This window comes from Festucalex cinctus, chromosome 3, assembly GCF_051991245.1.
Source record: "Festucalex cinctus isolate MCC-2025b chromosome 3, RoL_Fcin_1.0, whole genome shotgun sequence".
NCBI lineage: Eukaryota > Metazoa > Chordata > Actinopteri > Syngnathiformes > Syngnathidae > Festucalex > Festucalex cinctus.
The window spans coordinates 32833296-32860177 of NC_135413.1; the positions used below are offsets into that span (position 1 = coordinate 32833296).

The following is a 26882-nucleotide window of genomic DNA, read 5'->3' on the forward strand; positions in this document are numbered from 1 at the left end:
ATTTGTAGTTAATATTCAGTCACTATAACGGCTCCATTGTTGATGACTTATTGAGCAATGACTTGGTGGGCCACTAGGGGGAGCGCCTCATAAGAGTGGCGGGGAAATGGACGGAAGCCTTCAGGTGAAGAAGACTCATCAGCTTAGTTTTACAGGGTGACCCAAAAAGATGCGTAGCCATATTTTATTGGATAAAAAATGCATTTTTTAACGAATGTCTTTTGTGTTGCAGGACGTGAAAGGTGAACCTATGGATGATCATTTGCAGCTATAGTTGCCCTGAAAATGTCTTGGACAAATCAGCAGAAGATATTCTCCCTGAAGACCGATTTTGCGACAAAATCATACCAGAGTGTACAGATTCCGTTTCCATTGGCGCAACTTTCCATCCAAATCAACGATTGTTAGTTGGATGAAGAAGTTCAGAGTTCAGTTCTGAGAAGCAAACGTTCTCAAGAAAGTTTTCATCATTTTCAAGCACATTACAGAAGCATTCACACATTGTTACTGGCTTTTCCAGTGAATTTTTGCTTGATTTGGATCTTGTATGGGTTTTGGTGCAGATCAGACGTAAGAACACGCCGCAGTGATTCCGAGTTCTTGGCTGCGTCCTACTGAGTCCCTCACTGCAGCAACGTTTTCTCCTGTCCTTGCACTCTTCTTCCTGCATTCCTGAATAAGTTCCCCCTGTGGCTTTAGAACATAGGCCCACTACAGTCCCATGCTCTCTGAACTTCTTCATCCAACTAACAATCGTTGATTTGGATGGAAAGTTGCGACAATGGAAACTCAATCTGTACACTCTGGTATGATTTTGTCGCAAAATCGGTCTCCAGGGAGAATATCTTCTGCTGATTTGTCCAAGACATTTTCAGGGCAACTATAGCTGCAAATGATCATCCATAGGTTCACCTTTCACGTCCTGCAACAGAAAAGACATTCGGTAAAAAATGGATTTTTTATCCAATAAAATATGGCTACGCATCTTTTTGGGTCACCCTGTATTATTGTGGGAATGCTGAAAGCGAATGTTTAACTAATGCTGGCTAATGCTAAACTAATGCTAATTTAGCATGTAAGTTAACATGTTAAGTTAGCATGCTAAGTTAGCGTACTAAGCGAATGCTAAATTAACATGCTTAAGCTAATGTTAAGCTAATTCTAAATTAGCATACTAAATTAGCCTTCTAAACTAATGCTCAGCAAATGCTTAGCTAATGCTAATTTAACATGCTAGCATGTTAGCATGTTAAGTTAGCATGTTAAGCTAATGCTAATTTAGCATGCTAAGTTAATATGTTAAGTTAGCATGCTAAGTTAGCATACTAAGCTAGTGCTAAGATAATACTAAGTTAGCATGCTAAATTAGCCTGTTAAGCTAATGCTAAACAAATGCTTAGCTAATGCTAATGTTAAGCATGCTAAGTTAGCATGTTAAGTTAGCATACTAAGCTAATGTTAAGTTAGCATGCTAAGCTAATGCTAAACTAATTCTAAATTAGCATGCTAAATTAGCCTGCTAAACTAATGCTAAGCAAAGGTTAGCATGCTAAACTAATGCTGATGCTAAGCTCATGTTAAGATAACGCTAAGCAAAGGCTAAACTAAACAGAACAATTTTCGGCTTGCATCAACATCGGCACTTTCTAAATTATTGATTTATCGGTATCGGTTAAAAATAGGAGCAACAAGATGGCCGCCCTGTGACTTCCAACAGCTCGCATTGGCATGTCTGGGCTATCGGCTATCGCGCTGTTGTAAACATTCAAAGACGAATGTGGTCTTCAATGAAGCTGACGTACTTTTGTTTGTTTTTTGGTGTGTTTTCAAACAACCTAATCCGCTTTTTTGTAAGCATTTGAAGTTCTGTGGGGGGTAAAAAAGAAAAAGAAAAAAAAGCACAATCTGTCTCTTGTTGCACGCTTTCCACTTTGCCGCTTTCTTGATGTTTCTCAGCGTTTCAGTGACGAGCGTGAAGCCTCGAGCTGACACGAGCGAAGCCTTCAGACGACAAGCCGTGCGGATCTTAACCTGAGCGCACAGGTGTGTGTGTGTGTGTGTGTGTGCGTGTGTGCTGCATTCGCGGCCTTGCGTCAAGTGGGCGTTCAAGGCGCAACACTCAGCAATTCTCTGTGGTGTCACTCAATCTACAGCTCCTTTGTTTTTTTTGTTTTTTTTTTAAGTTGAGTCCATATTCCCTCAAAAGCCAGAAGCCCGTCTCAAATTCCAACACGATTAATAATTGATGGTGTCGGAAATCGGAGTCCTTGGAATGATTCAGCGGCTTCTCGGTCAGCAAAGAATGAACCCGACTTGTGCAATATTTTTGCTGAATTCGGAATGTCAGTCATACATATATATATATATATATATATATATAGATTTGTATCATATTTGATACATCTGGTCACAATGCTTTAAATTCGTCCATTTCTAACTGTAAAAAAAAAAATGTAATCATAAACAGACATATCAAACATAAATAAGAGCATTTCCGAAAAATCAACATTTCAGAATCAACATTTCACTTTATTAATTTATTAATACTTGTCTTGCAAATTCTCTGGAAAAGTATTCAGATGGGTTGATACTGCCCTCTAATGGGTTATCCGTGCAATGCATGTGTCAGATATACGTCAGGATTTTAATGGGGGGGGGAAAAATTATACTCATCAAATAGAGGGTCTTGTTTTTAATATGATACATTTGCCGTTATTTAAATGAAACTACGTTTTTTTTTGTTTTAACGATAGCAACAAACCTAACAAATCAAAGACCAATCCGAGTCTTCAATAAACGTAAACATTTTTTTTTAATTACGACTACATTCAGTGTCGAGTTGTATATTCGTATAATCGTTTGTTTTGTTTGTATACATGTGACAAATTCTGACTATGTGATAAGTGCATTAAAAAAAAAAATAGAAAAGTTTGTTGACAGCTGCAGTTAAAGGCGCCTCATGTTCATAATTAAAAGCTGTTTGTCTATTTTTGGGGTGCCGCAATCATTATTTCATCAGCTCGGAGTCGCAACTTCGACTTCTGTCGGCTTCGGTCCAAAAAAGTGTCCGTCAAAAAAAAAAAAAAACGGGTTCAGACTGCACTATAAAATGACGACTCACAATGTTGTCATATACGATGAGCCAAAAAATTCCTCCTGGAAAGTCTTTTTTTTTTTTTTTTTGGTGAATTTGCTTGAAGCAAAACGTGGGAAGCTTTTTTTTTTTTTTTTTTTTTTTTTTTTTTGCATCCCAACTGGCCGCCGCCCACTCCCGGGTCACCCTCGCTCATTTCTTTGACACAACATCCGGAAAGTGAACACGTTTGACAACCTGGCGCGGAAAACGTCCGGCGTGCTTGCCAGGCAAAAAAACAAAAAAACAAAAAACTTCCTCATGCTGGCAAAGCAACGATGAAGAAAAAAATTAAAAATGAAAACGAAATAAGTTGAAAGCAGTTTTGCCGTTCCTCACTAAACTCCATTTCAGGTTGCAACAAAAGATGAAGGAGGAGGTAGTTTAGAAAGACACACATCATTCAATAAAATGTGAAGAAACTTTTTTTTTCTTCAATTCAATTCAATTCAATTGGACATTGTACTGCTCCTTGTATATCTTGGCCACATGAGGGCAGTAGAGTGCAGACATAAAGATATACTCAAGGAAGACTTACAACAACACTGACCTGAATATATGACTGGATGGCTGATAGTCCATCCATCATACATCCATCCAGCAATTATCCATCATCCATCCATCATCACCCATCAGGTTTTGTCATCCATCCATCCATCCATCCATCCAGCATCCATACATCCATCCATCAATTATCCATCATCCATCCATCATCACCCTTCAGGTTTTGTCATCCATCCATCCATCCATCCATCATCGATCCATCATCTCTCCACCCATCCAACCAATCCATCCACCCATCCAACCAATCCATCCACCCATCCAACCAATCCATCCATCCATCCATCCATCCGTCCATCCATCCATCCGTATGTCCCTCATATATTCAGGTCAGCAGCTTCAGCATATTAGTCAAAACCTTTTTTTATGTCACAAACTGGTCAAATTCAAAATTTTCTTCACTTCATACATATGTGAGTGTTTTATTTTGTTTTATTTTTTTTAAAGAATGATCCCAATCTCAAGTGTTGAAAATGGCTTCCTCTATTTGAGGATGCAAATAGTCAGTCAAATTTGTCATTTTTGGGGTCTTTGACAGTAAACTTGAACAGGCATTAAAGTATTTCCCCGCAACGGACTGCAAAAATAAAAAAATTAAATAAAATAAAATAAAATAAAACGACTTAACAAAGGCTGGTATCTTGGCACTTGCAGCAGTTCAAGTTAGGGCGAGAGTGCAATTTTTCACTCATCTAAATAAATAAGCAGAAGGCCACACAAAACAGCAACAGAAAAAGTGAAAAACATTTTTTTTTTTAAACTGAATATGAAGTACACGTGGTAAGAAAGGAAAAAAAATGCAACAAGAGATGATGAATGAAGAAGAATGTGGTGGGAAAAAAATATGGACGACGAATGCGAGAAAAGCACCAAAGTGGAGCGTTGCCAAAGAAGAACGTGCAACAAAAAGGTCAAAAGGTCGTCAGACGAGAAGAAACGTGCTGATTGATGAGAAAAGACAAAAAAAGAAGAAAAATGTTCGTTGGAAGGTTTTGCTCACAGACGTCCGTCCGTCCGTCCGTCCTCATCATCATCATCTTCATCTTCATCATCGTCGGCATGTTCCAAACGTTTGGGAACTTTCTTGGGAACAGACTGCGTCGCCATCTGCACACTTCACGCACGCACACGCACACTTTTTTTTTTCTAGAGGAGAAAATATCACAAAGATCTATTTTTCCAAGTTTTCATTGTATATTAAAACAACAGCTTCTATAAAAAGAAGATCAATAAATATAAATTATTATTAATTATTATTATTATCATTATTATTATTATTATTATTATTATTATTATATTTAACAATTATTATTAATATAATATAAATAAATATTTTTTTTAAGTATTTTTCAGTTATAAAGTTGCATTTCTTAAAAAAAAAAAAAGGTTTGAAATTTTTTGAATGTTTATAGTCTTCTTTAAAAGAAAAAAAATCTTTTGTTTTAGAAAAAAAATCCTGATTTGAACACAAAACAAAAGAAAAAAAAAACAGTGAAAAGTTTTTCAGTTTTTCCCAAGAAAAAGACATCTAATTTTATAAACTAGAAAAAGGTGATAAAAAAGGATAAATAAATTAATAAATATAATATATAATATTAATTAATATTATTATATTAATTATTTTAAAACAATATTATATATAATATAATCATTTAAATATTTAAAAAAACGTTTTTCCCATTATAAAGTTGAATTTAAAAAAAAAAGCTTTTAAATTGTTTTGTTTTCTTTAAAAAAAAAAACTTGTTTAAGAAAAAAAATCCTGATTTGGGAACTAAACAAAAAATCGGAGTTATAAATTTCTGTTTTTCCCAAGAAAAAGAAATATAAATGGATAAACGAGAAAAGGTTCTAATCTTAAAAAAAAAAAAAAAAAAAAAAAAAAAACTTACTGTCTGAACTCCTTTCTTTTATTCATTTATTTTTTTTAATTTCTTCAAGAACAAAGTAAAAAATGTTCTGGATGAATTTACCAATGAGAAAATCATAGTCAAAGTAAATTCTATATATCTATCTTAAAAAAAAAGAAGCTTTTTTAATGCTGTTTTTTTTATTTTTTTATCTTGCATGTGTCTTTGCGCATTTTACGGATTTTCCATTTGAACACGCATCCTCATGCACACACACTAAATAATTGAGTGTGCGTGACAGGCGAGTGTCCGTGTATGATTACGGTGGCTGACTGATGCCTACAGGGACTCTTTATTGGGGGCGGGGGTGGGCAAGGATGGGGAGGGGCACTGCTGTGCGTTGACACTGCACAGGTGTGCGTTTGTTCTAAAAATAGCCCACATGGGAGTGAGTGAGTGAGTGAGTGAGTGAGTGAGTGAGTGAGGTGGGCCTTTCTTCTTGCACTGCGAGATGAGCCAACGTGTCTGAAGGCTGCAAGACCACCTGAGGCCAGCAGCCCAATTAAGAACAGTCACGTGATGAGACCTCCCACGAGGCCACGCCCACAAAACTGTGATGCACTGCATCCTCCCTACATGAACAAACTGCACTTTTATCGACTTGCTGTCATTTTCATGCAGTTTGACTCATTTAAGACCTGCAAAATTTTGTGGGCGTAAACAATATAAGCACCTAACAAAAGAAATATTTGTGAGGTTCTTTATATATATATATATATATATATATATATATATATATAAATAAAATTGTAAATGTTCGAGTTTTTATTTAAAAAATGTGCCACTTTATGAAGTCACAAATTTGTGAGTGTTTTATATAAAATGAGTAAATATTCAAGTTTTTTTTTCTCAAAAATTTGCCACTTTATGCAGCCGCAAAATTTTTTTTACATTTTTTATTTATTTATTTATTTATTTTTTATAAAATTGCAAATGTTCAAGTTTTTGTCTCAAAAATGTGCCACTTCATGAAATCACAAATCTGTTTGTTTGTTTTTTTCCCGACATCAGCTTTCGCCTCGAGCGAGCGCCGATCCAGTTTCCGATCTCCGATTTCCAATTTTCTTGCTCGTTTCGCGTCGTCCGTCGCGAGCGACGGGAGCCGAGTCGGGGGAAATAAAAGTCGGGAAGCGTCCGGGCTTGATCAGCTCTGCCAGAAATATTCATGACATGCATGAGGCAGCCCCGTATTGATCCGCCGCTTCCCGCCGCACATCGAGCGTATCGATCGGCTCGCTGCAATGAGACGCGCGGCACGTCCGACTTCCTGCCGGGTTTTGTTTAAGGTCAAGTCCGGCCGCTTGTCGTGGCGATATCAAATGTTTATCCTTAAACGCGCTTTGTCGGATTTGTGGTGATACTGTTGACTGGAAATGATCGATCATTGGCGGGTTGAAGATGGAAGAGGCGCTGGATTGACCGATTACTCGATGGAAAAGATGAGAACTTGCTGGATGAACGACTCAATGGACAACTGAATCATGGATCATTGAATAGGAGCATCACAAGAACGATCTGTGGATCGTGTTTATTTTGTCTGCCATTTTTAAATTTAGTCTAGTTTTAGACAACCATTTTACCACTGTTTAATATTTTGTTGTCAGCAGATTATATTGAACCTTTTCAGGTCTAAAACTATAAGGAGTCCTCGAGTTACGTCAGAGTTCCGTTTCTACGCTAGCGACGTAACCCAAATTTCGAATTAAGTCGAATTTCACCGTTAATGTCAATACTTGCATCAAAATAATTAGTAGGGATGGGCGAGTACCAATACTAGGTATCGGTATCGGGCCGATACCAGCCTTTTTTCCAAGTACTCGAGTACTCGTGACTGCAGACGAGTACAAGCGAGCGATGGCAGAGGGGGAAGACGTTAAGTGAGTCCTCCTCGCCTGTAAGTGGCGCTAGCTTGCAAGCAGTTTTTCACCAAAACTTCACCGGTTTGGAAATACTTTAAAATTGTGATCTTAAACTAAAAGAGCATTTTTGTGTTTTATCTTGAGCGTTAAGACTATTGAAGAGTGACTGTGCTGTTTTTTTTTTTTTTTGTCAAAATTAAAGGAAATATATTTGTTTAAAAATATATTTTAGTGATTTTTTTTTAATTGTCAAAATGTACTACTGGTATCGGAAGTTGGTATCGGTGAGTACTGAGGGTCTGAGTATCGTATCGGTCTGAAAAAAAGTGGTATCGAACATCCCTAATAATTTGCATAAAAAAAATCTATGATGCTGAAGCGCAAGTCTTTGCCGATGGTGGTCGGTGTTATTTTGTCTAGCTTGGTTTCCATGGTAACTGCTTTTTTCTTTTGGCTGGACCGACGTTGATAGAAGACGTCGCTTTCTTCTTCTTTAGTGCCATGATGTTGGAAAAAAAAAAAAAAAAAGAGGGCAAAAAAGCCAAAGATAGTCCCACATGTGCACAAGCGCTAGCATTAGCTAAGGGCTAAATAGCGGACGAGTGGGAAACACTGTGGGCAAAATGGCGGACGGGGAGACAAAATGGCGGACCAGGCGTAACCGTTGTAAAGTCGAATGTGATTTAACTGGAGGACTCCCCCATATTTCACATAGCATTTTTTCATCTTTCTGATGAAAAACAACATTTACAGTGGCTAATATGGCTCCAAGCTATGAGCTAGTAAGTTAGCCAGCATTAGTTAGCAGTCACATTAACGTTATTGTTGGAAGTGGGCACTATGGCTCCATGTTAAGCTAATGAGTTAGCTAGCATTAATTAGCAGTCAAACGTTTTAGCCGCTGGATTAACGTTAAGTTATGTTTCTGTTGACGAAATGAACACTAGTATTGTAGATGGGCCGGTGGATCGATCAGTAAATGCTTTACTGGATCCCAAGATGGATGACTAGCTAACTACTATTGACGTGACTTGTTGGCTCTGCGGTTCACGTTGTGGGTGGAGCTTACTCGGAGACGGAGTGGAATGTTGTTTTTCCTTTTAATCGGAAATAGAAATGATTGGTAGAAAACCTGGCATGCTTCACTTCATTCGTACAAGTTCAAAAACGAGGACAGACTCATCTCGACAGACGGACAAAAAGCGGGACAAATTTCCAGAAAGCAACAACGACGCTTCCTCAACTTACAATGAGCATAACAACAAGTACGATTGGTCTGCAACAGTTTTTCCTCTTAGCTTATCGATCCTCTCTGGACGAGTTCCTCTTGTGAAGTTTTTTGACTCCCGTTCGTTTTTGTCCCTTACTGTAAACTTTAGAGTTCTTCGTCAGTCCGTTTCACAGTTCCCGGACTGGACTGAACGGGACTCTTGAGACAGTCCGTTTGGGTTTGGTTCAGATGTCGTGGTTGGCGTAGCTGACGTAGGGGGTTTTCGTCGGTAGAACTATAGAGAGAAAAAACAGCATGAAACCACGTTCATGGTTTGCACAATTGTGAGGTGATGGTGACGGTATTAAGAGATGGATTCGTTCGGGTGCCAAATGCACCACCACGGCGGAAATAACCGTCGTGATATTACGTACAAAGACAATCTTGAGGTGCTAACACCTTCACCTTTAACCTCGTAAACCAGGGTTCACCAATTCTGGTCCTCGAGGTCCGAAGTCCTGCAGGCTTTCGATGCTGATACTAAAGATCAGGATCGTTATCAGGCATGCTGATTAGCTGATTATATGAAGCAGGTGTGCTAGTGGGCGCAAACACCTAAAACCCGCAGGACTCCGGACCTCGAGGACCCGAATTAGTGGACCCCGTCGTGAACCTTCGTAAGCCTACTCACCAGCAGCCTCCACACCCTCGCACAGCTCCGTCTTGGCTTCGCCGTTGGGCCGCTCAGCCGCCAAGTGCGACAGTTTGGTGGTCATGGTGGCGGCGGTGACCACGGCCTTGAAGCTGCGCTTGCGCTTGGGGACGTTCTGCTCCGGGTGGAAGATGATGACGTAGACTTTGGGCACGTAGAGCATCCCCAGCGACACCGAGGCGCTCAGGCTGAGCGACACGGTCAGCGTGGCCGTCTGGATGTACATCTGCGGAGGGGAGGCGGTTCGAGTGGCCGCGTTACGAAGACCAAAACTCCATTGGATACACGGATCCCAAGACAGACCACTTGATGAATGGATGGATGAATTAGTTGTTGTACACGTGCAGGTTTGTGGTGATTGATGGACAAAGGGACGGCTCCAGGGCCGGATGGATCACAGGATGAATTTTGCACGGATCACTCGATACAGGATCACCAGTGGAAACGGTTGGGAACTGGATTAATTCATGGATGAATGGATGGATGGATGAATTGGTCGACACATGCAGGCTTGGGTGATTGATGGACAAAGGAACAGCTCCAGGGCCAGATGGATCGCGGGATGAATTTTCCACGGATCACTAGATACAGGATCACCAGTGGAAACGATTGGGAACTGGATGAATTCATGGGTGAATGGATGAATGGATGGATGGATGAATTGGTCGACACATGCAGGTTTGTGGTGATTGATGGACAAAGGAACGGCTCCAGGGCCAGATGAATCGCGGGATGAATTTTACACGGATCACTAGATACAGGATCACCAGTGGGAACGGTTGGGACTGGATGAATTCATGGGTGAATGGATGGATGGATGAATTAGTCGTTGGACACATGCAGGTTTGTGGTGATTGATGGACAAAGGAACGGCTCCAGGGCCAGATGAATCGCGGGATGAATTTTACACGGATCACTAGATACAGGATCACCAGTGGGAACGGTTGGGACTGGATGAATTCATGGGTGAATGGATGGATGGATGAATTAGTCGTTGGACACATGCAGGTTTGTGGTGATTGATGGACAAAGGAACGGCTCCAGGGCCAGATGAATCGCGGGATGAATTTTACACGGATCACTAGATACAGGATCACCAGTGGAAACGATTGGGAACTGGGTGAATTCATGGGTGAATGGATGAATGGATGGATGGATGAATTGGTCGACACATGCAGGTTTGGGTGATTGATGGACAAAGGAACGGCTCCAGGGCCAGATGGATCGCGGGATGAATTTTACACGGATCACTAGATACAGGATCACCAGTGGAAACGATTGGGAACTGGATTAATTCATGGATGAATGGATGGATGGATGAATTGGTCGACACATGCAGGCTTGGGTGATTGATGGACAAAGGAACGGCTCCAGGGCCAGATGGATCGCGGGATGAATTTTACACGGATCACTAGATACAGGATCACCAGTGGAAACGATTGGGAACTGGATGAATTCATGGGTGGATGGATGGGTCACTCTAAAAACAGTTGGGCCAAAAAGTAACTAAAAATGGGTAAAAAAGGGACTAACCCAACTTTTGGGGTTATTTGTTTAACCCAAAAAGTTGGGTCTAATGAATTCATTTGACCCAAAAAGTTGAGTGTAACCGACCCAAGTTGTGGTTGGTCCCTTTTTGACCCATGATTGGTTTATTTTTCACCCAACGCCAACTGGGATTAAAAAAAAAAAAAGGCAAAAGATGTAACTATCCACTACTTGGGACAATTTGACCAAACATTCAGATTTTTTTTTCTTGTATAGAAAATGGCCCAATTTGTTGGTTGTTTTATACAAATCCATTTTTTAGGGTAGTTTTGTACAAAAACAAACCAGAAAGTCGGGTCAAATAATGAAAAATGGGCAGTTTTGTGGGTTATTCATTTGCCCCAACCTTTTTTCGGTTATTCACTTCAGCCAAAAATCTGTGTGGAAGTCCATTTGAAACCCAATTTGGGTTATTTTTGACCCAACAGGTTTTAATCAGAAATAGTCTAGAAATAGCTTAAAAAAAAAAAAAACAGAATTTTAAAAAGGGACTGACTTAATTTTTTGGGCCATTTGTTTAACCCCAAAAAAACAGTTTGTAATGCATTTATTAAAAAATACATATACATATATATAAAAAAAAAAAAAGCTGGGTGAGTCAATTAATTTTCAACTAAATTTGGGTTATTTTTGCCCCAGCTTTTTTTTCACCAAGTTTTCCCAATGTCGGCGAATTGTCCAAACTCACCCGCTGGTCCGACTGCGCCGTGCCGAAGAAGATGGGTATGAAGGCGAGCCAGATGATGCAGGTGGTGTACATGGTGAACCCGATGGGCTTGGCCTCGTTGAAGGTCTCGGGCACGCCGCGCGTCTTGACGGCGTAGACGGTGCAGGTGACCATCAGCAGGATGCTGTAGCCCAGCGAGCAGACCAGCGCCAGGTCCGACATGTCGCACTTGAGCACGCCGCGCGCGTCCCGGGGGTCGGCCGCCCGCCGCTCGCCGTAGTCCACCAGGGCGCGGGGCGGCTCGGCGGCGAACCACGCCAGCACGCCGGCCAGCTGCACGCCGGCCAGCGACGAGGTGATGGCCAGCTGCGAGGCGGGCGAGATGAAGCGCGGCGCCGCCACCGCCGTCCCGCCGCGGGCGAAGATGCGGTGGATCCGGTTGGTTTTGGTCAGCAGGGCGGCGTAGCTGAAGCACATGCCCGTGCCCAGGAAGACGCGGCGCAGGGAGCAGACGGCCGCGCCGGGCGGCGCCACCATGGGGAAGGTGGCGGCGTAGCACAGGAAGATGCCCGTCAGCAGCACGTAGCTCATCTCGCGGCCCGACGCCCGCACGATGGGCGTGTCGTTGTGGCGCGCGAAGGTGGCCGCCACCAGGGCGGTGGCGCAGATGCCCAGCACGGCGATGAGGACGGGCGCCAGCGCCCAGGGCGAGTGCCACTCCAGGCGCAAGACCGGGATGGGGCGGCAGCCGCTGCGGTTGCCGTCGGGACGCTGCTCGTACGGGCACAGCTGGCAGGAGAACTGGTCGGCCAGGAAGTGGTAGCCCTCGCAGCGCTCGCAGTGCCAGCAGCACGGCGCGCCCTTCACCACCTTCTTGCGCTCGCCCGGCCCGCACGGCGCGCTGCACGACGACGTCGGCGGGGGAGCGCCCAGGACGGCGGAGGAGTCGAACTTCAGCGCCGACATCTGCCGGCAGGAGGCGCAACGTTACGATAATAAATAGGGGTGTGCATCTCCCTGCAAAAAGACGATTCAATACGGCTTTCGTCCCGGCAACGTCCAGGTGCCGCAAATATGTTTTTTAAAAATGATTAAAATAGCCTCGACGCAGGCATTTCTGCGTCGACCAAACCGACTCGGTCGACTTTTATTCCCATCCCACTATGCACATATTTGGATTGTGACGAAGAAGAAGGCGGAGCTTACGTTGAGGCTCAGCTGATTGGTCCACTGCCCGATGACCTTGTACTCGGGCCCGGAGCGCTCGTCGATCTGATACTGGAAGATATCGTAGCGGCCGGGGGCGTCGCCGTTCTCGTTGAACGTCACCGGCGTCCCAGCGCTTCCTGTTGAGATAGGAAGTGACTTTTTTTTTTTTACCCTCTTCAAAAAATGTTTGTTTGTGAAAGAAGTTGTTTATTTATTTATTATTTATTGTAATTTATTTATATTATTATTATTATTATTGCAATATCGATATTGCTATATTCAGCAACTATATCGCAGATCGCATGATTTTCCAATATCGTGCAGCCCTAATATATATATATATATATATAATTACATTAATATATGAATTATTATTATTATTATTATTATTTTCGGATTAGTTATATCATAGATTACCGTGGATTTATCACCTGACCAATATATATCGATAAATCGGTATCATCATATCGTGAGATAATCGTTATCGTGAGTCTTGTATATCGTATCTTATCGTGAGGAGGTTCCCACCCCTCGTCGACACGGGCCAGCAATCTCCCGTATTCTTCCTAACCCTTTTCTAAAAATATAGACGCTGACCCAAAAACCTCCAGGAAGTGTTGGGAAATGACCCCGGTTACCATGACGACGGCCAGCAGATGCTATTTTTGCCGTTTTTGTGTGTCCGTGTGCGATACCTGCTCCGTTAGCACTTTTGCTACACTTCACGTACTCGCGCCCGGATTTCCTGACAGAAAAAAAGAAGGAAAAAAAAAAAAAAAGAAAATGCCGTCCCCCGCATTTTTTTTTTTTTAGCGCCTCCCAGTTGAGCTGTCCAAAACAATCACGTCGCCGCGCTTGGACCGCGGCTAATGCGCTAACGTTAGCGGTCAACTGCCTCTCGAGAAAGAAGAAGAAGCACATGGGGCGAGCGGCACGGATCAATTAGCAATTAGCCGTTAGCGCCGGGCTAAAAGCGGCGCGTCCGCTCAAGTGACGCGGAAAGCGGAAGGAAGCTCCGCTCCGCTCCGGTTGGCATCCACGTTTTTGTCGCCGGCTGGGGAAGCCTCAAATGCGCCGCCGCGCATGCACATCAATTATTCCGCCGATTCTTCCCTTTTTTTTTTGGGGTCATTAACGGCTGTGGGCCAAAACTATTCAAACATATTCAAAAATAGGTTTGAAAATTGCTGCGGCGATTTGTGGCAAGTCTTTCGGTGACAACAATCTGCTGTAGTGATATCGTTTGATAAAATACAATTTTCAATTCCAGATATTGTATAAAACACCAAAAAATATATATATTAGGATTTTAGGCCCCATATTGTTCTCCCGTTTCCGGCTAGGGTGGAAAATATTTCTTTAAAAAAAAAATTAAAACTAGCATGAAATTTATGAAAATTAAGGGTGTCGGGTGATTAAATTTCTTAATCGTAATTAATCGCATGACTTCAATAGTTAACTCACATTTAATCGCAAATTTGATATTTGTTCTAAATGTACAATAAAATATGTTTTCATACTCTTGTTAACACAAACGTGGAAAAAATATGTTAAACTAACAGAAATATGGCTGCATCTTTTAGTCATTTCATAATTCTTAAAATTGAGTTTACTGTACTATAAAAAAAAAACTAATGATTTGGGTTGAGATAATTTTTCTGCCACTAGATGGCATAATTGCATTTTCTTTTAATGTTAAAATCTTTAACATGCACTTGTGAATTTCTGCGCATTTTTAAATTGTTCAAATACATCTCGACCACACAAATATATGCATTATTACATTTATTACTGTTAAATTTGACATGGATGTGTCTGCTGCTTTTTCCAAGGTTGCAGTCATTAATTGCACGTAGAAAAAAATTAGTGGAGTCATAATTTTTTATTTTTTTTTTAAATAATTCAAAATGAACGCAACTACTTTTGACAGCCCTAATGAAAAATACATTTTGTTAAAATTAAAAAAAATATATTGATTTGGGTTGAGGTCATTTTTCTGCCACTAGATGGCATAATTGCATTTGTAAGATGTTGATAGTTCATTGCATTTTTTTTTTCATATTATGAGCTAGCTAACCTTTAACATGAAGTATAAGAATTCCGCACATTTTTAAAATTGTAAAATACAAATTAACCCCACAAATATATGGATTATTATGAAAATTTATACTGTTATATTTTCATCGCTTGTTAAAAAAAAAAAAAAAAAAAAAAAAAAAAAAGTGGCATTAAAGAAACTTTAAATGACTTCAAAATTAACGCACTACTTTTGACACCCCTAATGAAAAATTGATTTGCAAAAATCCAAAGTTCTTGTTCATGGCAAGAGCTGTGAGTTTTTCTGGTTTTCCTCTTGATTTTTCTTCCAAAAACCCCCCAAAACAAACCAAAAGCGGCGCCAACGACGTCATCACCTTACCGTTGAAGTCGACGGCGCGGACGTGCGCCAGCAGCTCCTCGCCGTCCACGTCGGCCATGCGCGGGCACAGGCCGGCGCGGCCGGCGCACAGCCGGCGCTGGAGGCGGTCCAGCGCGTGCGCCATGGCGTACACGGCGTCCATCACGAACTGCACTTTGCCCTCCTGCTCGTACGCCGAGTCGCGGCCCACCTTCTCCAGGCCTGCCGCGATCATGAGCGTCCGCAAATCAAAATGGCCGCCGCCCCGCGCCTTCAAAACAGCACGTACCTGTGCACTTCCTGGCCGCGCCCGTTTTCTTGCCGTGCGTGCCCAGCTTGCATGCAAAGTTTTCCTCCCAGAATTCGGCGAACCAAACGTTGCGGCGGTTGTTGGCCAGCGAGCGACTCTTGAAGTAGCGATCGAACGCTGGAAGAGACAATTTGTTTTTGGCATCATATTTGTCTTTTTTTTTTTTTCTTCTGTTTTTGTTCTGACCGTGCACGGACGCCCTCTTGGGCAGGACGCTGACGGCCCCCTGCGCCGCCAGCTCCTGATGGAGCACCGGCGAGATTTTGGAGCCCCAGCTGTCGGAGCCCACCCACAGGAAGTGACCCGTCAGGTTGTTGCGCTTGGCCGCGCCCAGGAGGCGACTGGTGGGGACGCACATACGCCATCAGCAACACACACTTGACGTTTTGCATCAAAAGAAGAAAAAAACAACACCAAAAAGAAATCAAAATAAAATACGATCCCAAATTAAATGGAATACAAACAAATGATATGAAAACGAAAGAAAACCCCCAAAAATATACATGTAAACAAAATGCAATAAAAACATAAAATGGCTCAAATAAAAATATAGTACAATAACAAACCTATAAAATAACCAAAATTAAATTAAAATGTAAAATTACAGTACAGGAAATATCATTATAAATACACAAACAAAATTATGGAATGAAATGAAATAAAAAGATTCAAATTAAAATACAAATTATTTTAATTATTTAATTTGAATTATTTATTGTTTTATATTATTTATTTATTGTTTTATTATTATTACTATTATTTAAATACAAATAATTGACAGAACACAGAAATGTTAAATGTTATAAAACAAAAAAAAACATTTTTTAAAAAGCATTTCAAATCACAAATAGTGAGAAAGCATAAAAATAAAAATACAGTATCATAAAAATAACCACAATTAAAATGGAAAAATTACATAAATATAAAACAAACTAAATTAAATTTCGAAATAAATATTGCAAAATTGCAACAACAAAAAAATGCAGTAAATATACAAACAAAATTATGTAATCAAATTAAAAAGGTTCAAATTAAAATACAAATTATTTTAATATTTTATTTTATTTATTTATTTTATAGTATTTGTTTATTATTATTATTATTATTATTATTATTTAAATACAAATAAATGACAGAAACCAGAAATGTTAAATGTTATAAAACAAAAAAACAAAAAAAAAAAAAAATATATATATATATATATATATATTTTTTTTTAAATAGCATCTCAAATCACATATAAAGAATAGTGATAAAGCATATCAAATGCATTCAATAAGAGAAGAAAAATACATACAAAATACAGAAACAGATTTTGTATAAGTATTTGGAAGAAAATCCAAAAACATTTTTAAAAAAAATACATAAATAAAAGCAAATTGAGATATTAAATGTAAAAAAAAAAAAAAGTTTCAAGAAAGTGCAATAAATATAAACTACACAAAAAACAAATATAATTAAATAAAATCAAGTAAAATATATTTTTAAAAAAACCATTACAAACAAAAATAAAATTAAAAAAATAAACAGGTCAAATGTTTCCAAGAATAAAACGTCAACGGTCACAAAAGTGTAAAGAGAAGTTAAGAGCAAAATACTGAAACATTTCAAAGAAAATTGCATTGGAGTGTATCTCACTTTTCATAATGATTTTTAAAAAGAATTCACGAACGGGTACGCACCGGATGTCGTCCTCGTTGGCGAAGGTGACGACGGCGCGGGCGTTGGGCGTCTCCAGCAGACGCATCAGCGTCTTGTCAAACTCGCCCGCTTTGGGCTCGCGGGGGATCTTCAGGGACTGGGCGATGCACACGACACCTGAACCAACCAAAGTTCACATTTCCCAGCATTCCCCGAACACGGCGCATCATTCAAGGGTTTTTTGGGGCAAAAATTCAAGCACATTTTGAACATTGCAAACCTCGAATATGTTGGCTTTTTGTCAGGGCTCGAAGAAGTTTGCAAAAGGCTGCAAACAAAATTAAATAATAATCATAATAAAATATAGTGAAAACAAAAAATGATAGAAAAGGAAATAAAAAAAATAAAAAAAACGCATCCATAAATAAATTAATAAAAGTTGAAAAATAAATAAATAAGACTATCTTGTCCACTGTCACTAAAGTTGCCCATTGCTGGAGCTCTCCATTTATTAAAACTCATTTTTATTTTTGTATTTATTTTTACTTCATTTATGGATAAATATATATTTGTTGTTTTTTTCATATATATTTATTTTTTGTATTTAATTTTTGAATTATTTTTTTATATCAATTTTTATTTTATTCTATTTATGTCTAGAATCTATTTAATTCTAAATGTGCATTTCCACATTTATTTTTATATTTATTGAAACTTTTTATTTTAGTTTATGGATAAATATATATTTTTCATTGTTTTTTTTTATTTATATTAATTTGTTTGTATTTAATTTTTGAATGATTTTTTATGTCCGTTTTTATTTACACTTGTATTTATTTATTTATTTATTTGATTTATTTATTTTGCCCCCCCAAAAAATACTGTGTGTGAACGTTTGCAACCTTTTGCAATCTTTTACCAACCTTGACGAAAGAAATTTGTAACGTTTGCCAGCATTTGCCCAGCTGAAACGAGAGCCCGACATTCGGGATCTCGTTCTTTCGGTCGTGACCCGCAGATTTGTTCAGCGCGGAATCCGGATCACTGCACCAAACAGTCGCTGGCCTGGTTTGGTTTGGTTTGGCAAGCTTCCGTCCGTCCGTCCGTTTGGCGTGGAGGACATTTGCTGAAGCGTGAAAGCGCACGCGAACAAGACGACGACAAGACGAGCGTCCGGTCGGGAGCGCGGCGGTGACCGTTCCGAGCTAATTGGCTGAGCCAAAAGTTTCCCGTTTGGCCGCCTCACACTCGCACTCGCACTCGCACTCGCACTCGCACTCGCACTCGCACTCGCACTCGCACTCGCACTCGCACTCGCACTCGCTCGCTCGCTCGCCGCTAATTCTCCAGGGAACGAGCGAGCGAGCGACAACAAATCCCGCTTGGAAGCCGCTGGCAAAACTTCTTCACAAAAGGCACCAAATCAGCACTTTGGACTTTCTTTTCTCATTCCGTCGTCAATAAAGGAGCTTGAACTCTTTTGTTTGTCGTCAATAAAATAAAAAAAAAGATGAAACTCTTTCTGCTTTAACAATCAATAATAAGATTTAAGTCCCAACTTTGTTATGTTTTCCTTCTCCACGTGATGAATTGTTTTGCGCAGCAGCAGCAAAAGCAAATATTGCACTCATCTTTTTTCTTCTTCAGCTACTTTACATAACATTTTTTTTTTTTTTTTAATGACACTTCAGAATGCCGTAATGTGATTAATTAAAAAGTAAATTTGTCATTTATGGTTAAATGGATCTTTTGACTACTACACTGTATGGAGAACTAATTCTGCCAAAATAAAATAAACTGCAAAAATAAATAAATGACTAAATAAATAAATTTTAAAAAATGACTAAAAGTGAAAATAAACACCCGTATAAAAAAAAATATATAATTCGAAAATTATATAAAAAATATATATATAGTTGGAAATAAAAAGAAAAATATATTTACATAAATACATTTGTATTTAAATTTTTAAATTATATTTTTTGCACTTTGTACTTTGTCATTTATTTATTTATTTATTTTGTCTTTTTTATTTTATTTATTTATTTATTTATTTTTATGTTGGCAGTTTTGGTCCGTACTGCCAGGTGGAAATGTTATTCAAATGAGGGGGCGGTCCTAAGCGTGCCTTGGGTTGGACTCCGCCCCCTCATTTGAATAACATTTCCACTTGGCAGTACGGACCAAAACTGCCAAAATTCAAAATAAATGACAAAATAAATTAATCAATTAATAAAAGTGAAAACAAAAACAGATTTAAAAATAATATCATTCAAAAATTAAACACAAATGTATTTATTTAGGTATATATATTTTTTGTTTTTATTTCAATTTATATTTATTTTTTTATATAATTTTCATATACATTTTTATATCAGTTTTATTTTCACTTTTAGTCATGTATTTATTTAGTCATTTGTTTATTTTGAGTTGTGGCCCACTGTAGCTATCAATGGCAGTAAATGCGTATTAAAAATCAAAAGTATGAATTCACATTTTTGGAAATGGTCATGACACCTCAGTAAGCAGCAGTGATTCGTCATTCCATGTAGAGGATAAAGAATACAAGCCTGTGAGTTACATCCCTACTTATTATATATGTGATGATTGAAAATTTCAATACAAATTTGAGCAAGAATCACGGAAATTGAGATGAATGATTTTCTGTTGCCACAACACAACATCTATCAGTGCTAATTGTTAGCATTGTGTGTTAGCATTAAGCTAGCACACAACATATGATTCTCATCGTTTCGTTTGACAGTAAACTTTCGTTATGTACGTGCGTGAAGGTGAACAGAGTAGCTGCTCTTTCATCACAGTCGTTCTTCACTTCCTGTCTCCTAGCTTGACATTTGATTTGTATTTTCAAGCTGCGCCGCGCTTTTGTGCCATGGAGGCCGGCCGGCGTTACCCGGGAAACCTTTCAAGCTTCCGGCCGCTGCTCCTTCAATAGAGCGAGGGCGAGGAGATTACGCGTGGCGCGAGGCCCGTCACTTGCCAGGCGGGGATCAATCCCGGTTCATTAAATCCGACTTCCTTTCAAATTGTTGCCGACGCGTTCGTTAAGACTTCCTGCTGGCAGGCAAACGAGGCTCGTTTCCAAATTGAAGAGTCCAATCACGTCGTCGGGGTCTGACAACATGTGGTTATTTTCTGAACCGCGTGATCCTCCATGTTATACTTTTGATACTCTAGTCACAGCCGATGTCTCAATTGCGACATTTCCTGTTTCGTGACCCGCGTAGCATTATTTTTGCATCATTGTCTCTCCAGACACGTATTCAGTTGCCGGCAATTTTGCCATTCAAAGTTGTATACGATCCGCTTTGAAGCGGTTTCAAAAGTGTACTCCACCATCCAAGCAATTCATTCCGGTCCTAGCCTGTTAGCTTAGCAACAGGGTTATTAGAGTTTAGGAAGTTTTCATTTTAATTCCTTTTGAGGATTTTTTTTTTTTTTTTTAATTAGTTTTCAGGGTGGTTCCGTTAGTTTTAGTCATCTCAACTCAACTCAACTTTATTTATAAAGCGCTTTTAAGAACAGACGTTGCTGTATACAACAGGGCTGTACATAAACGTCAGTTTTGCAGTAAACAAGAACATGTAACTTTAGGACCGCCCCCTCATTTGAATAACATTTCCACTTGGCGGTACGGACCAAAACTGCCAAAATTCAAAATAAACAACTAAATAAATAAATGATTAAATAAATAAATGACTAAAAGTGAAAATAAAAAAGGATATAAAAAAAATGTTTTTTGCTTCTTTTTTTTTTTACCATTTATTTATTTATTTTTATATAATTTTCAAATGCATTTTATGCATTTAAATTTTTACTTTCAGTCATTTATTTATTTATGTATTTATTTTGAATTTTGGCAGTTTTGGTCCTCCATATTGTGCTCTTTAAAGAACGAAGCAGCAGATGGACATGAAACGCTCGGATGGGTTTTGTTTTGTTTTGGTTTTTTTAGTGGTGGTTTTTTTGGGTAAACATGATAAGGCGCGTTGGTTTTCTATTGAAGCATCTGAGCAACGACAAACGCTCATTTAGGAGATTAACGTTGACTTTTTCCTCTTCCGCAAAGACGGATGAGAACTAAATTGTCTTTTTTTTTCTTCCACCATCCTTGCACAGCTTAAAGAAAATCCTCCTCCTGTTCGGATTTTCTTATCATTTTTCCCTCCCCCGGAGATGCGGACTCAGTCACCCCCGCGTCATCGTGTTTGGTGTCACATGATGACAACTGAGGTCACATGATCGCTCCTCATTCTTGATCCTCATGTTTATGTAACACTTACATTTTTTTAAGTATTTAAAGAATTAAAAAATTAAAGCATAAAGCATTTTTAAAAATGAATAATTTCATAAATGATCGTGCACTCCAACTTCAAGTTTTTGCCAACATAAATAAAAAATAAAAAAAAATATTTACTGTATTATTATAAATATATATTATTACAAATCCTGTTTGGTCCAAAAGGAACTTGCATAATTACAGTGTTTCTATTTTTTTATTTTATTTTTTATTGGTCTTAATATTTTTAAAAGCTAAAATATTTTCTTATTATTTTTCCCCATAATCGAGCAGCCCTAAACAGTGATTAGTGTTTATTTCGTACTTTGTATTCATATCGTGATTTCTCTCTTTTTTTTTGTTTTTTTTTTTTTGTTTTTTTTTTTGTTTTTTGTTTTTTTTTAAAGGGGGGGTTGATGTACTGTTACCGATTCGATCATCGTTTTCCAAAGTAAAAACAGATGTTTGCAAATGTCTGATTTTGATTCAACACAACAGATAATCAGTCTTCGTTCATGAAAAACAATTACTTGTTGATGTGCTAAAATCAGAAGATTTGGACCATTTTAAATTAAAAAAATTACCCCATAATACTTCTCGATTAATTTTGACGGCTCTAATTAGATTTTATTCCGAGATTTGTTGGACTTCTGAATTCTAGTTGGCGCTCGTAGTACAAATCCTTCAATCTATCAGTCATTATTTCTCCAAATCAAATCATTTTCGTGACTTGAATCGTTAACGAAGCTTCAGATGATGAATCAAGAGCTGTAAAAAAATACTTTTGTCCGCAAGGTGCATTATTGAGCCCACGTGTAGCAGCTGGGAGGTCGAAAAAAGCTGAAAGGAGCGCAGGGTAGCGCAGCTCAGTGGGCGGCGAGCGGCGGCCGCCGCCAGACAAAGTTCAAACTAAAGTCACCACGCCTGCCGCCAGCGGTGAGGAGCCACTCAAAGGCGAGTCGGCGCTGGCGTGATGGATGCAATTGCAGGATTATTCCCGCCGCAATGCACATTTTTGGGAATAGAAAGCATTTCAAGTCTCGTTTTAATGGAGAGCGACCTGAAACGGACGCAAAGCAAAACAATACGACCAAAAATAACCGTACAACCGTATTTGATCGTTCTGTTTTGTTTTTGTCATGACACAAAGCTGATGAACACGGGCAAGGGTGAGAGAATGTAGATCGAGCATTAAAGTGAAAGCTTTAGTATCCTTCTTTAGATCAAGTCAAGTCACATTTATTTATAGAGCGCTTCCAAACAGGCTTACCAAAACCGGTTCATTTGCATTAAGCAGAAACGCATAATAACGAGGCCACCAAACCGGATGACCTCAAAAGCCTCGGTTGCAACCAGAAGAGATTATGTCCATAAAAGGAAGAAAATCTGAGTCCAAGACTCAACAGAAAACAATCCGCATTTCTGACACCAAACACTGACACCGGTGTCGCAAGGACCAAATGGGCCCGAATCAGAGGATCCGGTACCCGATTCTTCCAGAACAACCCCCCACAGGACTCACAGAGAAAAACAAACTCCTCCTCCGAGTCAGAATCTTTCAACAATAACTTCTTTTCGTGACACAAAGTCGCAATCCAAGCATTTGTCACAGGAAGTCTTCTTGGTGAAAATGACTTTGGTGTTCAAGTATCTTAACACAAGGAAGTTTATTCTTTACCAGAATTTTTTTTTTACTTTTCATAAAACCAAAGACGTTCTCAAGAATAGACACGAACGAACAAGATTAAAGTTAAATTGCAGTGGCCAAAAGTTCACCCACCGTCTCGAAGGGAATCCCAGAATGAATGTCAAAACATCTGTTGGCACAACATCCATCCCCAAAGCCAACGAGCCCACTTTGTTTTTAGGTTCTAACAGGTACAGGGAGTGGCCAAGCACATCCACCATCTCTTTGAACTTGAATTCAGAAGCCCTGGATCGGTTTCCCAAGCCACCGAGTGCGTGTACTTGGTTGATGAGCATGGTCTTGCTTGACAGAGGTAAACGGTTTCCGTCAACTTTGGTCTTTTCCAGTCCTAGTAATTCCATGTCCACTGTTTCATTGAAGAGAGTTCCAAATCAACTTCAGACATCCTGTACCACAACATCTCCAGGAAGCTATTGTAGTACCAATAAGCACCCTGTAGGAACAAACTGTGGTTAGGAAATGGGCTTGTTGGAATTTAGTTTGATCTTAGTAAAAAGTGCAGTCATCTTCCGTAAGGCCACAACAATCTTTTTGGACAATCTTCCCAGGCAGGTACCGTTGGTGGCATGAGACTTAGGTCCATTTGGACTGTTAACCGAGTCCTCCAACGGGATGGGATCATTTTGGGCCGGTGGAGTTTCTGGAATAAGGGAGTCTATCAGGGACGACGGCCGTTCATTAATTTGCCGCTGCGTCTCCTCATTGGACAAATTGTCGATGGAGCTCTCGGAACTGCAGCTGCAAGAAAGGCAGCAATGGAAAAACGGGTGCAGCAGAACCTTGTGGGAGTTCACCCTCAGATTGGGATCCAAGTCCAGCATCATCTTCACGAGTCGGACAAAGTGTTGCTCGGTACGTTGTTGTCCGACCACATCGACCGTGAGCAGCTTCAACTCATCCAGTGAGTTGAGTAAGCGTGATCTCCCGCCTTTGGGCTGGCATCCCGTCTCCTTGGCGAACCGTTCAGGTGACTTCAGCTTCCACCTGTGCACCCCGTTGCACTCCTTGCGGAAGTACTGGCTCACTTCCTTTCCGCGGTCCAGCACGTCATCCGCCGGCTGTCCCTGAGTGTTGGTGACAAATTTCAAAATGTCGTATTCGGTCCTCCCGGGATACAGCGGCTGGCCCGTGGCGAGTTCAACGGCCACAAGTCCCAGCGACCACACATCTACCGTCTCATTGAAGGGAATCCCCAGTATGACTTCGGGCGCCCGGTACCACAAGGTTTGCACGCAATCGCCCGGCATGATGTCGGACACATTCCTGGCCAGGCTGAAGTCGGCCAGCTTGACTTTGATCGGCAGCTGGCGCCGGTCCACCACCATGATGTTCTCAGGTTTGATGTCGGCGTGGACAAGCCCCATTCTGCTCATGTGAGACAGTGCCGTGGCCAACTGCTGCACCACAGGCCTGACGTGCTGGATGGAAAGTGCGCAGCGATGCTGCATGAACTCCCGCAGGTTCTGATCCAGGAGTTCAAAATTGAGGCAGATGTTCCCCTTGTGGAAGAAGAAGCCCTCCCACCGGACGATGTTGCACTCGTCCGGATCCAGACCACGCAGCTGCTTCAGAATGGCGATCTCCTCCTTGGCGACAGAGTACTGGCGGTTCTTGAAGACCTTGATGGCCACCAAGGTGTTGGTCACCATGTTGCGGCACTTGACCACCACACCGAAGGTGCCCTCGCCAAGGACGTCCTCCACGGTGTGGACCCCGCCCAGAATCACCCCTTTGTACTTCTTTATGTCGTCTGTGCAGACAAAGAGCGCGGACGTGTTAAACGTTGACTATTTTTTTTGTAAGATCTTTACCTGACAATTAGCACCACATCGGGTGAATGTGCACAATGTCAGGATGTCTCTGAAATCATGAAAGTCGTCAAGATATGGTCCGTGGGGAGTTTATTTCCGATTATGTTCAACTGCAACACTACCCACCCCGGTTTCTGGCGCTATTGCAACGTTTGAAAAATTATGGTCAGACAACTCCACCGCGATGGCCGTCTGCCATTTTGCTAATCAAGACTTGCGGATGATTTCTCATCTGATCTACATTTTCTTGAAATGAATCACGTCAACATTACGCCCTCCCCTCGTTTTCCAGTGGTTGATCCATATGTGCAAGAAGTGAACGCAAGTACGGTGTCCCATACACTGGACTGTACCGGTTTTTAATTCTGAGTCGTGTTGCTCCGTCCGTTTATTCACAAGCAGGCAACTTTCTGGTTTCATGAACGCAGGCGTCATTCTTGAACAGGTCTTAACCCTCCAAATTACAGAACAACTCCTGAACCGTTAGCACTAGCAACGTAATTCTGACGGATTCTGAGAGCGGAGAAGCGGAGCTTTGCATCGGAGCTTTACGTTGAGAGAAAAATAAAAAATGCCACGGGAGTAGGATTAAAAGGTTAATAAGCCTTTTGCATTATTGCACTCGAAGGGTTGAACGCTTTTGGTGCCTACTTTGGTTTATTGTGTTTTTAGTGCCATTAGCTGTGACGTCACTGAGCTGCACTTTGTTTGTTTACAAACAAGACTGTGACTGGTCATTATCAGTAAGCGTTATTTTGCATCGGTTGACATTGTGCACATGCATTTAATATAGCAAATCATCCCGATTGTCTGTGACTCGATTACCAATCATGCTCTTACCGGCCTGATTCATTTTGGGCTTTTTGCTGCCGGCCCAGCCAAACACGACGCGATGAGTTCGAGCTGAAGGTCCGACGTAACGCGCATTGTTGCCGTGTTGTTTTCGCCGGTGTCTTCGCGTACCCGCCCGAGCTCGCTTGCGCCCCCCCCGAACACGGGGACGTGACAACCGCGGTGCTTTCCCTGTGACATCACTTTCCAAAGCGTCGTGTCTGACATCAAAGAATGAGGGAATTTACGAGCTCACCTTCGACAACGTAGCACTAGGGCTGGGTCTAAAATATCGATATATATCGATCGATATTCCTTTTCATAGCCCAATATTGATTCATAAAACCATAAATGGATTTAATAGTTTTTTTTACCCTGTAAATTAATGTGCCAAATAGGGCCTGACCGATTAATCGGCCGATTATTGGCCCTCAACTACCAACTACATCGGCCAAAACAATCGGACAATTGAGCTAAAGGCTGATTATTTTCCCCCTTAAAATGTTATCAAAGAAAGCCAAAGTACCCTGAATGCACCATTTTGCTTGCGTAGCATTAGCAACTCGCAAGTGTGTAGCGTACGTTATTCTGTTGTCACGAGGCGTCCTTTAAGCTGCTTAATGACGCCGCACTTGGAGTTAACTCTAAAACTAAATACACAATGTTAAGAACTACATCAACTCTATATCATTTAACTACAAAATACGTTACGTTTTTAAAACATCGCTCGCCTAGCGCAAACAGGAAGTTAGCAAATGCTAATAGGAAGTTAGCATCAACTTCAGGAGTGTTTTTCCTTCATATAGTGAATCGAATTGAGCCGATTTCTGAAATATGAATCGATACCATGCGCTACGTAGCACTGATGTCATTGCATTGCGTTTGACATGACAACGTTGGTCAATGCTTAAGCCATTTTAGAGGCGTCACCCTGGTCATGTGACTCACCGCCAAGGCCATCGCCATGGGACGTGTCGACCAATCAAATGAGTCATTTGCGCCACAACGTCTGCGTCACACTTCATTTCAACGCATGACACCCTCAACTACCAACCTCCAGCTACTTAGCATGCT

The 26882-nt window shown here is 40.5% G+C and overlaps 1 protein-coding gene across 8 annotated transcripts in view; it reads right to left on the reverse strand.

Moving 5' to 3' along the window:
* Positions 1-8549: 8549 nt before the first annotated feature.
* The window catches only part of grm8b (glutamate receptor, metabotropic 8b), a 30194-nt gene continuing 11861 nt past the window's right edge, over positions 8550-26882 (reverse strand). For 4 of the 8 annotated variants that reach the window (XM_077517785.1, XM_077517783.1, XM_077517782.1 and 1 more), the window contains 8 exons: positions 17200-17335; positions 15704-15858; positions 15497-15634; positions 15229-15429; positions 12807-12946; positions 11622-12566; positions 9365-9611; positions 8550-8968 (listed from right to left, as the gene is read on the reverse strand). In XM_077517785.1, coding sequence (XP_077373911.1) covers positions 8919-8968; positions 9365-9611; positions 11622-12566; positions 12807-12946; positions 15229-15429; positions 15497-15634; positions 15704-15858; positions 17200-17335 — 2012 coding nt within the window. In that variant the 3' untranslated portion in view covers positions 8550-8918. Of the gene's footprint in view, positions 8969-9364; positions 10866-11030; positions 11059-11621; positions 12567-12806; positions 12947-15228; positions 15430-15496; positions 15635-15703; positions 15895-17199; positions 17336-22906; positions 24917-26882 lie in introns of those variants that run through there. The other 4 variants (XM_077517790.1, XM_077517786.1, XM_077517788.1 and 1 more) reach the window with 4 other exon arrangements.